At 42.9% G+C, this 12,793-nt stretch overlaps 1 protein-coding gene across 2 annotated transcripts; it reads right to left on the minus strand.

Moving 5' to 3' along the window:
- Positions 1 to 3,030: 3,030 nt before the first annotated feature.
- Positions 3,031 to 12,223, minus strand: LOC133898738 (polyadenylation and cleavage factor homolog 4-like). 2 transcript variants are annotated; one of them, XR_009906260.1, is made up of 8 exons: positions 11,789 to 12,223; positions 10,424 to 10,789; positions 10,096 to 10,206; positions 8,833 to 9,543; positions 6,826 to 7,767; positions 6,208 to 6,740; positions 3,665 to 3,731; positions 3,031 to 3,570 (listed from the first exon to the last, which is right to left on the minus strand). XR_009906260.1 is itself a non-coding variant. In XM_062339423.1 (7 exons), the coding sequence occupies exons 1-6, from the start codon at positions 12,023 to 12,025 to the stop codon at positions 6,222 to 6,224; spliced, it is 2,886 nt and encodes a 961-aa protein (XP_062195407.1). In that variant the 5' UTR covers positions 12,026 to 12,223; the 3' UTR covers positions 3,031 to 3,731; positions 6,208 to 6,221. The 2 variants fall into 2 exon arrangements, 1 of the variants encoding a protein (XP_062195407.1); XM_062339423.1 differs by having other exon boundaries at positions 3,031 to 3,731.
- Between the last annotated feature and the right edge of the window lie 570 nt (positions 12,224 to 12,793).

The following is a 12,793-nucleotide window of genomic DNA, read 5'->3' on the forward strand; positions in this document are numbered from 1 at the left end:
CTTGATCCTACATCCTGGTAGCCCCGATCAATATGGCCCCAGGCGAAGTCCGGCGAGTCCCGGCATGGCCTCGGTAGCCGAGACCAGAGGGATCGACTATAATGCCACCTCGTGCCCCTCCTGTTGTGATCTTCATCGGTGTCATCTTCCAGGCCACGCCTTGGCTCATTGTCATCGCAGCACGATCTTGAAGACAGAGCAAAAGGAGCAACTAAGCCGCCGTCGGGCAAATCGTAGCTCTGGTCCAGGCGCCGCTCCCAGCACCTCGCCTCACTTGACCCCTCGGAGGGATGTCAGTGAGGAAGGCAAGGTCATGTACCACCTCCAAGTGAACAAAGCAATGGTATGTCTAGCCCCTCTTTGGGCCAGACGGCTGAACATAGCAAATCAGCACTTGGGGAAGAGGGATGTCAAGCGATGGCAGCTCACGATCTTCCTCCATGATAGTGAGCCAGACAATTTTTGGAATCTGGCTCGAGTTCTTGCACCACGCCCAGAGATCATACGTCCTGGTCTTCCCTTCTGCGAGAGTGCTCCTCCACATAATGAATGGCACAACGCTTGTCGATAACTTGAGCTACAATCTCCTCAAAGAAATAATGGACCGGGAGGCCCTCAATCCGCAAGCGAACATGGAAATTGAAGTGGGTGCCCTTGGCATACATACGCTCAGACCAATTCGCAAAGCAAAAGCCTCTCCTACGGTAGAGCAGCCCATGCGAAGAAACAATCTCATCACGCTTCCGGCTGTTGCTAAAGACAATGAGGAAGTCCTCCGGGTGATGCTTGACCACCTGGCACTCGTGCATGGTGATGCAGAACTCCACCGCAAGCGCGCCAGCGAGCTGGTAAGCCTCGGTGTCTGGCATGTTCCTAGCTAGCCAGCACACCACATCATGATCCAGCAGCGTCTCCATCTGGCGCGACACGGTGTCGGTCGCCGAAACGATCACGTCTTCCTCAAGAGGCTTGGTCGTTGGATCTCCAGGGAAGGCAGCCATGGACACCTGATCACTAACACCTTGCTGGGAGAGAGACTGGAGAGAGGCTTGCACGGAGGAACTCCCCAACATGGCCTCTTTATAGGAAATATGGGGTTGTTGTGGAGTTAGAAAGGTTCTTGGTGAAGATGCAGATGGGGGACTCTTAGCCATAGCAGTAGAAATGACTGAACACTCGAAGGACCGGTGGCTGGATTTCTTGCATTTCCAACACCGTGGAGGCTCCCAGCACTCTGCAATTATGTGATTTGGGGAAAAACAATTAAGGCACTTACCTTGGACTCCCTTTAAGAAGGCCTTCTTCTTGTCCTGCAACTCCCACGCCATAAGAGAAACACCTGCCGGAGGACGGGGTATTGAATTGGAACCAAATTTTCTCCACCAATGCGATGGATGCACCAAGCACCAACCCTCTTCAATGACTTCTGGGACTGAGCCTCGAGCCCCTCGAGCGGAAACCCTTGATGATCCTGTAGGAAGAATAGCCTTACTGCTAGCCCAATGAGCGACCTGTCCTGGCAGTAGGAGACCATTACGGATTGAAAGCTGAGTACACCTAGAGCTGGACTGAGGCGCGGAAAGGCCAACTTTGGATTCCTGCAATTCAATCGGCTACACTCCAGCGTTGAGATCCCATTGAAGGTAGAGGATATCTTGCGGAAGATCTTGCTCCCGTACTATAGAACCACTATCATGTCGCTTCAGCAAGCTGCTCCCCGCCAGGGTACCATTGGGGGATGACCCCAGCCGCCACTTGTCTCCCTCGGTGCCATGAATGCTTTGGCTGGACGGTGTGGCGTGGCAGCTTTTGCTGATGGGCATGCACGAGGGCAAGGACCGATGCGGAGTGGCTGGAAGACTCTTGATAGCCGCATTGCCTCCCTGACCAGTAACAAAGGGGTCAAAATCGTTGGAGGTCGAAAAGCACAAAGCCGCACCCAGCAGCGGATTGGGGCGGGGGGGGGGGGCTCCGGGAAGGCAGTAGTAGGTAGAAAACCTTACGAAACTTAGTGGATCTGGGGTGGAAGAACAACAAGCTGGTGGATCTAAGGTGAATCTAAGGAAATGGGGCGATCGGAGTGAGATTTAGGGCTCAAAGAGGAGAGGTTTCGCGATTTAAACGATGCAATTTCAATTCCTCGGTTTCTAGTTGATCCTAGCTTGGTAATTTCAGAAAATTTATAAACCAAAAACAGCAGAATTTCCATCCGTTGGAGACAGGAAATACTCATCGTCAACATGGATTCAACCAACGATATTGGACAAAATAACTGACAGTAGTTGCATTCATCCAAACATGCTTAGGTAGAACAGCCAGGTGATCACGTAAAACGTTTTCATCTTGCCATGAGGTTGAAGTGCCCTTGGATGGAACTCAGGATGGCAGAGCAAGCTTTGCAAGCCATGAACATGAGAAAACCGAATGGAAGCCTAGCTCTTAAACTACAGCCAGAGTACAGCTACTCACATAAACAGATGAACATAAAACATCAGCACGCAAATTTAGAAATTAGACAGGAATTACTGCAATGAAGACCTTACTGGTAACCAGGTTCCTGCAAAAGCTAATCATGTTATCTGCACATGTGCTTCGTCTTGACCACCATCAGAAATACTAGCAAATGTACCAACATCGGTAGGGTCTTACCCAGAATTATTGCAACAAGATCAATGATCTAATTATCGGCACTTCCAGCAATAATAACACAATGACAGAGTACAGACTTCTCTTACCGATTGCCACGCAACATGGCACATGCCAAGTAACACTACATCTCAATATGCACGTAAGCAAAATAAATGTACACGTCATCATCCCAGACATCTAAAATTGTCAAGAGTCGTGCTGAAGCGTCAACTCTTGCAGTTCCCGCATCGCATCAGGCAAAGAAAAACCTCCTGGTAAGATTAATCTAGTTCTAGACAATCCGGTGCAATTCACATGGCAATATGGGCGTAGCAACAAGATTTCAACTTCCCAGACACGACATAAAATACTGAGTTTCATACAGCAATTTACCAAAGAGTATAACTTCCGAAACAAAGTATGAAGTCTGAAAAAAATCTCATCAGAATTTGGCATGCACGAACATATCCAGCAAGAAGGAATTATACAAGTGACCAAGAATCGCCACCATACTTATACAATGCTCATCATACAAAGAAAATACTAAAAGAAGAATAGAAAATGTAATGGCAGCATTTTAGCCCCTTCAGGAAAGCTGTAGATTGATGCCATCACTCTTGATCATCTTGCATGATTCCCTGATGTTTCGGAAGCTACCAGCCAACTAGAAGACTGATATTATCCTGCATAAGATATTATCTAGGAAGAAAGAAGAAACATAGAAAGATGATGTTTTGCATGCTCAGTGAAGCCATGGTTACATAAAAGCCTGCCCTAAACTGTGCTGCTTGAAACCCTAGACATGAGACTTCAATATATATCATACATTCATACTATCATAGCAATGTAGAAGCAGCACTCTGAAATTACGCAAGGACAAAATGACAGAACAAGCACAACATGGCCATAGTGACTGTATAGCAGATTACTGATGCTCAATCACTGCATTACAGAAAGATGTACAGTTTTACACTATTGTCACATTAACATTCTATGCAAATTGTAGCCGTCAAGAGAGGAAAGAAGCTAAGCGTACCAAAATCTGAGTCTCCATTAGTTTACAGGTCATGTCTACAGCCAAAAAAGCTAATAAGGCAGAGTCCCTGCAACAAAACCAAAAATTTGTTAATTTTCTGCAGCAAATCAACACAGCTATATCTTTGAATGATGCGCTTCTAAGAGAATTTTATTAACCATATAGATGATGGTAAGCTTTGCACTATTTGTTACAATGAACGCGTGACATATAAACAAGATGCATAGTGTTCGTCATGCAGCGATTATTCTTTTAACGCAATTAAGCTTTCCACATAACATTCCCTTTGTTAACAAATAGTCAGAGAATTAAATTGATTAAGGCTGAAGCCAACACACACTGATGATATTAACACAAATATATTTTAAAACCATCCTAACCATGGCAAAAAAGAAACCCAATGATTCTCATTGCTCATAGGGGAAGTCAATCATATACTACCTTTTCAAAACGCACTTCATCTGTTATTTTGGCATATAGCATGAAAGGATCCACTTTGGAGCCAGAACAGCAAAATTTTGTTCCAACTAGTAAATATTCCAGCAATTAACTTAGATTTCATGGCACAGCAATGACAGATAGGCCTCAAGTATATCTTGGTTTTACCACCTACCAATTGAATTTATGACCACTTATGCCAATGGTCTTACTATCCAAAGGGGAAAAATTATAGAAGAAAAGGTAATATTGATTACATAAAGTAATTTAATGACAGATCAGTTAGTGAAAACTAAGAAAAGGCAATATATTGAATGCTTCAAGTAATTTGATGTCAGATCAACAAGGAATTTGAACACAAAATAGCAGTCTTTAGCATCACAAGAATCATAATCTACCACATACCAGCAACCATAGATCAGCACTTACATGTGCATATGCCTATGTGGTTTACCTATTATGTGAATAAACGGTTAAAAAAATCCAGCATTGGCAAATAGGCCAAAAGCTAGGACAAAAACAGCAAAAGGAATTCTCGCAAAAAGAAAAGGAAAGGAAACAGCAAAAGGAAGGCCCTGTGCACCAAAGCATTACCTATATATCAGGAAATGACAAAAATGGAACGGAAAACGTATTTCGTTCCACAAAATGTAAGTAGCATATTTAGCAGAACAAACAGGAAAGCAGTGGAGGCAAAGCAACACGATAGACCCAATTCCAATACTTATGAGGTGGTACATTGGTTTGGGTGGCCTTGATCAGAGCTCAGACATGATGCTATTCACATATAGTGTACAACTCGTACATAACCTGAAGCAACAATTATCTTTTATAACACTACTAAAAAGGTCATGCGAACAGATGGTCAAGTCCAATTTGCTCGGAGCACAGGTGTTTCATAACCCCATGTGGGATGTGTTCAAAACTTCAAATACGGGCAATATTCACCACTGTGGTATGGCAAGTCAGAATAGGTCATTGTATATGGTATTCCACTTGTCTTTTGAGTACATGAAACATTTGGCAGGAGTATGGCCTGATAAAACTGAAATGTCAGGGATACATTGGACCATTGATTTTTTTTTTTTCGGGTACATTTGAAAGAAAATGATTCTAGGAACAATATTATTAGCAATGGTGCTTTGCAAAATAAGAAGTATACTCTCTATGACGGGCAGACATGGAAGTTGCATGGGTTAGTGATGCCATGATGGGCAAGCATAATCAAGCACAAATACACATGCAACACAGAAAACCTGATTAACCCCCAACAATTACAAATTAGACCAAAGCCTGCTTAAGATTCTGTCCACCCTAGATGCCAGAAAGCAAGATATCTTAATAGCGTAGTCATGATCGGACATTATGAATTTATGGTCGACGCAAGTCGTCATCGGATCACATAAAATGGTATGTACAAAACTGTGGGTTACCATGATTACTTTAGTCATTCACATACATCTGTTACACTATGTACATGACCATACTAGATACTACTTAAACAAAGCATATGTTCATATTTCTATTCTAAATAAACCTAAAGAATCCATCGATGGGTTGGTCTAAAAAGAAAGAATCCTTAGGGGGGAAACTGACTACTCAATGGAGCAATTGAAATATCATCTTATTAAGAACACAGTGGAATTGAAAATTCAGAAAATCCATATGACAGGTCCGCAAAATGGTTTAATATGTCTTAGAATTAGGCACCGAAAAGAACAGCTCCAAAATATAGGGGAAAAGACACCATGATAAATTTTGAGTACCATATAACTGACAAAAATACCTTAAAAAAAACTAATGAAGAACTGCAAACAGTAGCAACACATACAATGGAAGGGGTATTTCCAAATTATTATTAACAGAAGCATTGCATCTTTCCCTAAATCAACTTAAGGAAGTTCATATCACATCCATTATTATTATTTAGACAGATAACATGATGATATACAAGTCATAATCCTAGCTGAAAACATGATAGCATACAGCCAGATACTAGCAAGAAGATATTCTCCCTTGATTCCAGTGAGGATGCAAGCTCAAGACATATCTTGTTTTCTCTAACTTAAATATTGCTTTGCAAAATTAAATGCAAGGATACTCACCAGCTACACCCACCCTAAGAAGTATTGCTGGGCCCAGATCGACATTTAGCATGAACAATAGGTCCCAACTGTGACCCTTCCAGACCATCAATGTTACCATCTGGCGCATTCATGTAAACTGCACCTTTGTACATCCACTCTTCAGTCTCATCACTGTAGAAATCTTCAAATGGCTCTTGACATAATGCACAGACCGTTTGCTCCTCATCTGCAGGAACAGCCATTTCTCTCTCTTCCTTTCTGTCTGGGACTGGATCTGAGGGCACAAAAGCAGGAACACCATCGTTTCCTACTGTTTCTGCCGCTCTTAACCATTCCACCGCAGTGACAAAATATTTACGTGAAGATTGCTTACGGTTCTTTGAATTTCTATTTTTTGTAACATGCCAATCCATATGAGCGCGGTGCTCTTCTTGGCATTTAAATCGAAGGCCGCAAGTTTTGCACTGCCTTGGAAGATCCTGATACAAAGCACTGATGACAGACTCGTTTCGCACCTTGAGATCTACACTGAAGTCAACTCCAACAGAGTCCTACAGGAAAAGATTAAAAACGAAAACCGTTCAATTAACAGCGTACATATATGATCAATAAGGTGCACACATGCATGAGAGCTACCTGAGGTTGGCTAGGTGGTTCCAGTGAAATTACACCCTGCTTCATAAGGTTACTCAACAGTCCAGAGACAAATGGTTGCGGGCCACCAACTTGTGATGATGATGGACCCATCTGCAGTGAAGCAGGAGGTGGTCCAGGAGGTAATGGTGGCATAGGAAAACTGGGCGTAGACGGCACACCATAGGGTGGCACAGCAGGTGGAACAGAAAAAGAACTTGGCAGAAGTGGAACTGGTGGCATTGCTGCACCACCTCCTTGGAACGGTGCAGACATGCCAGGAGCAAAGCTTCTAAATGCCTCCTGATGGTTAGGATGGGGATGGGGATGAAACTGTGGCGGAAGATGAGGCTGAGCTTGGTTTCCCAAAATCGTACCTTGATTTTGTTGATTGGATGACAACAAATCTGGGTGTTGATATGGTGGTTGAGCTAAGCTACCAGTAATTACTGTTTTCCGATCCAAGGCATTATATTGATGTCGCGGAACAAAGACAGATGAATTGGTTTCTTGGCTACTAAATGGCCTAATTTCTAGACTATCAGTTGCACTTCTAACATGTTTTGTATCAGGTGGAATTGGTGGTAAAGTTTGTGACTGGATATGATGAAGAGGAGGCCATTCTATTGGAGCAGGAGCAGGTGACGACCTGTGCTTCTCCACCAAGGGCATATCTACATTCAAAGCATCAAAGGTACCACCAATGGCCAACCTCTTGGCTGGCATTTCACCGTCAGCAGACTGTGGTATTCTATTAAGTACTGGTGAATGTTCAGGTGCTTGTACTCGCAATGGCAGACCAGTAGGATGCTGCCAAGGTGGAGCTGACATGGTAGAAATTCTCCCATGATTGAGGTTATGTTCAGAACTCTGGTGCTCCAAAAGAGCTCCATTCTGAATATCAAAATTGCTTGGATATCTCCTAATAGTGGACACATCAACATGCTGCAAGGGAAAAAAAGAAAACATTTCTATGTCAATAGGAATTTAAGTAGATTCATACAAATACAAAGTGTCATGCGTCTGCATCTGAATTATATTTGGTGCATCGATAAAAATGTTGAAAAATTTCCAATTAAACTTAAGTCAATAAAGTGGTGAAAGAATATATAAACTCCCGAAGGCTACTGGGAAATCATGCCCTAGTCCTGCTCATCGTACAAGCACTCTTGAAAAAAATTCAATTTTTTGCGTAAAATAGGGCACGCATTATGTAACACTCAAATTCTGAAGTACAAAGAAGTGAACTACCGAAACATTACCATGCTTAAGTTACTTCCCTAACGGTATATGTGAGAAAACAAAATGTTGTTTTTCTAAGCTTTGGATAAATATGACAAGCATCGGTATAAAGAGAAAGTATAGACGAAGACAATGTAATTACTCCTTTCAGTCAAGAAGGGTCACCATAGGATGCATGTGATTAAATCTTTTGAAATTTGGCAACAATATCTTTTTATATAACTAGACTGGCCAACTGAAAAATTTATATGGGTACATTTGATGTTACTCGTAAAGAATACGTACATAACAGTATATTTTTTATCAGTGTTCTAAAAGGCTCTAGGCAGGCAGCGGGGTGCCACCTAGGCTCCACCGGCCAACTGGCATATAGGGGCCATGTAGCAGGTGGCCTTAGTTAAGGAGAGGAAAAGGAGGAGAGGAAGTGGAGGGTGCAAAAGGTCATGGTGTTGCTGGTCCTTCGCTGCCTCCTCCCCTCCACTGGTGGCCATGGCTGCAAGAGGCCGAACTAACTAATTACAGCAAAAGCATGACAACTCGTGGCCCTTTTAGAACAATGATTTTTACAAATATATTATAAGAAAAATCGGTAATCCAACTTGTGTACTTGAGACTGTAATTTTTTTGTGAAAAGAAAAGAGAAGCCTTTAAGGAGGACGTAAAAGATTAAAAAAGATATTTCATGTAGCAGTAGGAGTGATGATGGACACACAGTGTAATGTTAATGTTACTATTCACTGTAATTAAAGAAAGATCAGAAAAGCATACACCGGTAGCAGTAATCCTATCTTCGAGATTTGAGGGTGGCCCATCAACTGATGATCGTGGGGCTAGGCTTGGGTAACTGTGCCTTCCAATATCTGATTCCAATAGTCCAGCATTTGACCCAGGAAATCCAGCTTTCATGGTTCCAGGGGGAGGTAAAGATGGCAAGCTGCTTCTGATTCGGTCAGTCAAAGTAGGACTCATGTCCTCCCAAGAATACTCTTCTTCCTCTGAAGTGAGCCAATTTCGGGCACTAGATTTGCTAGCCATCCCATTTGAATCCAGACGCTGCATCTTGGTAAGTCTTTCATCAGCATCTCTGCCTTGACAATTCCCGTATGCATCAATAAGTTCTCTTGCACTTTGCTTCCTATACTCTTCATCAAGCATGCTGATTGTAGGCCGCTGTACACCGTTGTCAAAAACCCATCTTGACCTACCATTTCGATCAGGCAGTCTTCTGGTGTCAGGTACCAATACAGAATGAGATGGTGGTAGCCTCTCTAGTGCTCTCTTGGGGGACAAGTTCCTTGGAAGCACATCAAGAGGTGGTGATCTGGACAAGGTTCTTCTTGAATTGGCTAACGGCCCATCTGGATTGACATCAGAGGGATGTGTGCTCAGAAGATGTGATGGTGTAGCCCTTATCACTCCAGTAAGAGATCGAAATGACTCTTGCTGATCAGGATCATCAGCATACTGCATTGTAGATTTCTGCCCATATGATTCCAACTCAGATTATGAGCCATCACAAGTAAAAGGCAAATGCTGCAGTATAAGCAAAAAAAGAAGCAGCAATAGCATTTCACAACTTAGATTAAAACAAAAAAAATACAGATGAGCAGTTTTATTACATTGAAGTACATGGGTTCCATTTCACCTGGAGAAAAATAAAGCACCTTACATTGTCTTGAGCGATATAAAGTCATTTACATAAGTTTGACTGTTTGAGAAAAAACTGCAATACTAAATCAGGAATAAGAGTTGGTAGGAGCTCTTGGAAGGCTTGGAACAGAGGCGGAGTAAACATGCCACATACTTGTTTCTATCTTAAATAAATATAGTCATTCCCCCAAAAATCAACAAAGAAAAGGTTTTTTCTTTCGCCAACCATAAGGAGATCAAAACAAGCATAAGATGGTTGTTTCCATAGCAAGCATTATTAAGTGCTATAAGGGTATATGTATGCCTGGAAGACAGGCTTGGAGCAGGAGACTGGGTGAAGGAATGAGAAAGGAGCAATGAAGGAAGATGCAAGCTCAATACCTGGAGCTTTGAAGAATGTCGTCCGCACAAACCGTTCGATATTAACCCATTTATCTGATCCTCATCCAGATCAGCCATTTGCCTGGTGCCACAAGTTGCTGGCTGATGCACCTGATTTTTAAGAGAAAAGGGAAAAAGGGACAAACTTAGACAAAAAGCATGCTTTGACACAAAGGCTATGACAGAATACAACATGTCAATACAATATGCTTTGCAATAATACAATACCCTATTTTCAGATATTTGTCAGACAGAAAAAAAAAATGCTTGAATCACGACAAATACACCAGAGGTTATACTATCTACTTGATATTCACAAAAGTCTTACCGAATTGGCCTGCTTGGTTTTTTGTTGTGCTTCCAAATACTTAGGATTTACATGTATGCCATGAGATGGCCTAGGAGATAGCGACTCTGACTGATGCAGATTTGTCGCTGTGGCAGGACGCTTATTCTCTGAGGGGGAAAATTGAAGGTCATCCTCGATGCCACGGAGCACAGAAGAGGGAAACACTGGCCACCAGGTACGAAAGAGGTGCCGCATTGAAGCATACTGATTGGGATGAACTCTGCAGTATGCGTCACAAAATACTTTCTGCAACCTAGCGGCAAAATGCTCTACATATTCCCGTCCTATGTTCTTCACAATACTATCTAGCAGATACAAAGATGGTAATATCTGGTCAGGTGGGACCTGCAAGAATATCGTAGAATAATGGTGTCATGTTAAGGAACCTTGGAGGTAGAGGTAATTTATTAAAGCATGCATACGAGGAAAGTTCTGAATTAAACAGTCTCAAATAACCAACAGAATCTGAATCGAAAACTGCAGGGCACACTGCTAACTTACTCTTCGCTCTTAGGTCTAGTTCTCATATTAATTCATTTAAAATTGTTGATTATCCTCTTCGAGAAAAGCAAACACAAATAAGGCAGTTACAAGACATTTCTAACAAACCATAGCTACCACGAAAGATGTAAATTACTTAATGTGCAAGTATCCTATCCAATAAGCTCAAAGTTTTGAACTCATTTTCACTGCAATCCGTATACATTTGTTTTCTCAATTTAGCTTGAACCCTTCAATTTCCTATCTCAAAGAGCAATTTGCATATCATAGCAACCTAATTTTGCAACTGCAAAGCCCAAACACTCAAGGTGAAACTTTTACTGGGTCACTACATATTCCACGTGAATCTCAACACCCTACCGATATTAAACAGGAAATTTAAGAAAACACAAACTCTTAAGCACCAATCTTATACAGGCCATTTCCACTAGTTCAATTCAAACTTCTAAAAAACCCACACTGATTACTAAACCCAAGTAACCAGCTTTGCAGCCAGAGAAAGAATACACGAGGAGCAAGTACAGTAACAGACTGTGAACTATATGTACATCGCTTCCTCCAAAAGCAACGAATCTCGCACCGGATGCAGCGATTACAAAACCTATGAATGAAAGGTCTTCCATCAATTTCACAAAATCCCTCATCTTTCACCGCAAGCACACCAGTCACCGAACCCTAGCAACCACACGGCACGACTCCACACGGTCCAGACTACTTAGCACTCCAGACTACTTAGCACTCAAAACACAAGCTTCTCTGTTGCCCCTAAAAAAGAAACAACGCAACCACCGCAACAGGAAAAAAAAGCAACGGCCCTGAGAGGAGCAAGAGCAGTAAAATGACCTCGGCGACGCGGGCGCAGACTGCTTCAGCGATGCCCCTGGCGGCGAGCGCGGCGTGCTGGCCCGCGATGATGGTGAGCTCGGTGATGACGGGCTTGCAGTTGAAGGTGAGCTCGCGGAGGGCCTCCGCGTACACGCGCACCACCGCGGCAGCGCCCGGCTCGCCGCCGCCCCCCGCCTCCTCGCGCAGCCGCGCGCGGAACCGCTCCAGGACCTGCCCCGCCGCGGGCCCCGCCATCGGGCGAGGGACGATCTAGGGTTTGGGGTGGGGGGCCGGCGGGCTGGCTAGGGTTTGGGAGGGTGGCGACGAGGAGGAAGAGGAGGAGGAGGAGGCATGTGGGGGTGGGAACGGAGCGGAGCGAAGAGGCGGCGATTTGGGATTTGTAACGGCGATGATTGTGTTTGTGTGTAATTTAATTCCCCTTTCTGGAGTTGCTGTAATTTAACTCCCCTTTCTTTTCTTCTGTGCTCGTTTTTCCTTTTTGCTTTTTCTGGGGTTGCTGTAATTTAATTCCTTCGCTCTCGGGAAAAAAGAAGAATTTAATTTCTGTGATAAGGAATAGGCTACTAGAATAGGCCGTCGGATCGGGATCTGACGTGCCATATCAAACAGGATGAGAAAATTGTGTGATCAAAGAATTAATCAGTGGAAAATAATTATTTCTACTTAAATGGATCATGATGTTATTTTCGAAAGCGAAAATGCGGTCAGCCTCTTTTATAAAATTACGAATTTTTGGGCATGTGTTAAAAAAATGGTGACTACAGTGGAATATCATCAAAGATTGAGTTGTTTGTGTGTTTTCTTTTTTGTGTTCTTTTCTCTTTTTGGAGTTGCTGGAATAATAATTTTTATGATAATAGGTAGGCTACTAGTCTGGACCATCTGGTCCAGATCCAACGTACCAGATTGGATAGGTAAAAAATTTAGTGTTGTTTGGTTCACATTTTGTAATGTAAATAGATTACAGAGGGGTATGACATACTGTTACGAGTGTTTGTTTCA

The sequence above is a fragment of the Phragmites australis genome, chromosome 18 (genome assembly GCF_958298935.1).
Source record: "Phragmites australis chromosome 18, lpPhrAust1.1, whole genome shotgun sequence".
Classification (NCBI taxonomy): Eukaryota; Viridiplantae; Streptophyta; class Magnoliopsida; order Poales; family Poaceae; genus Phragmites; species Phragmites australis.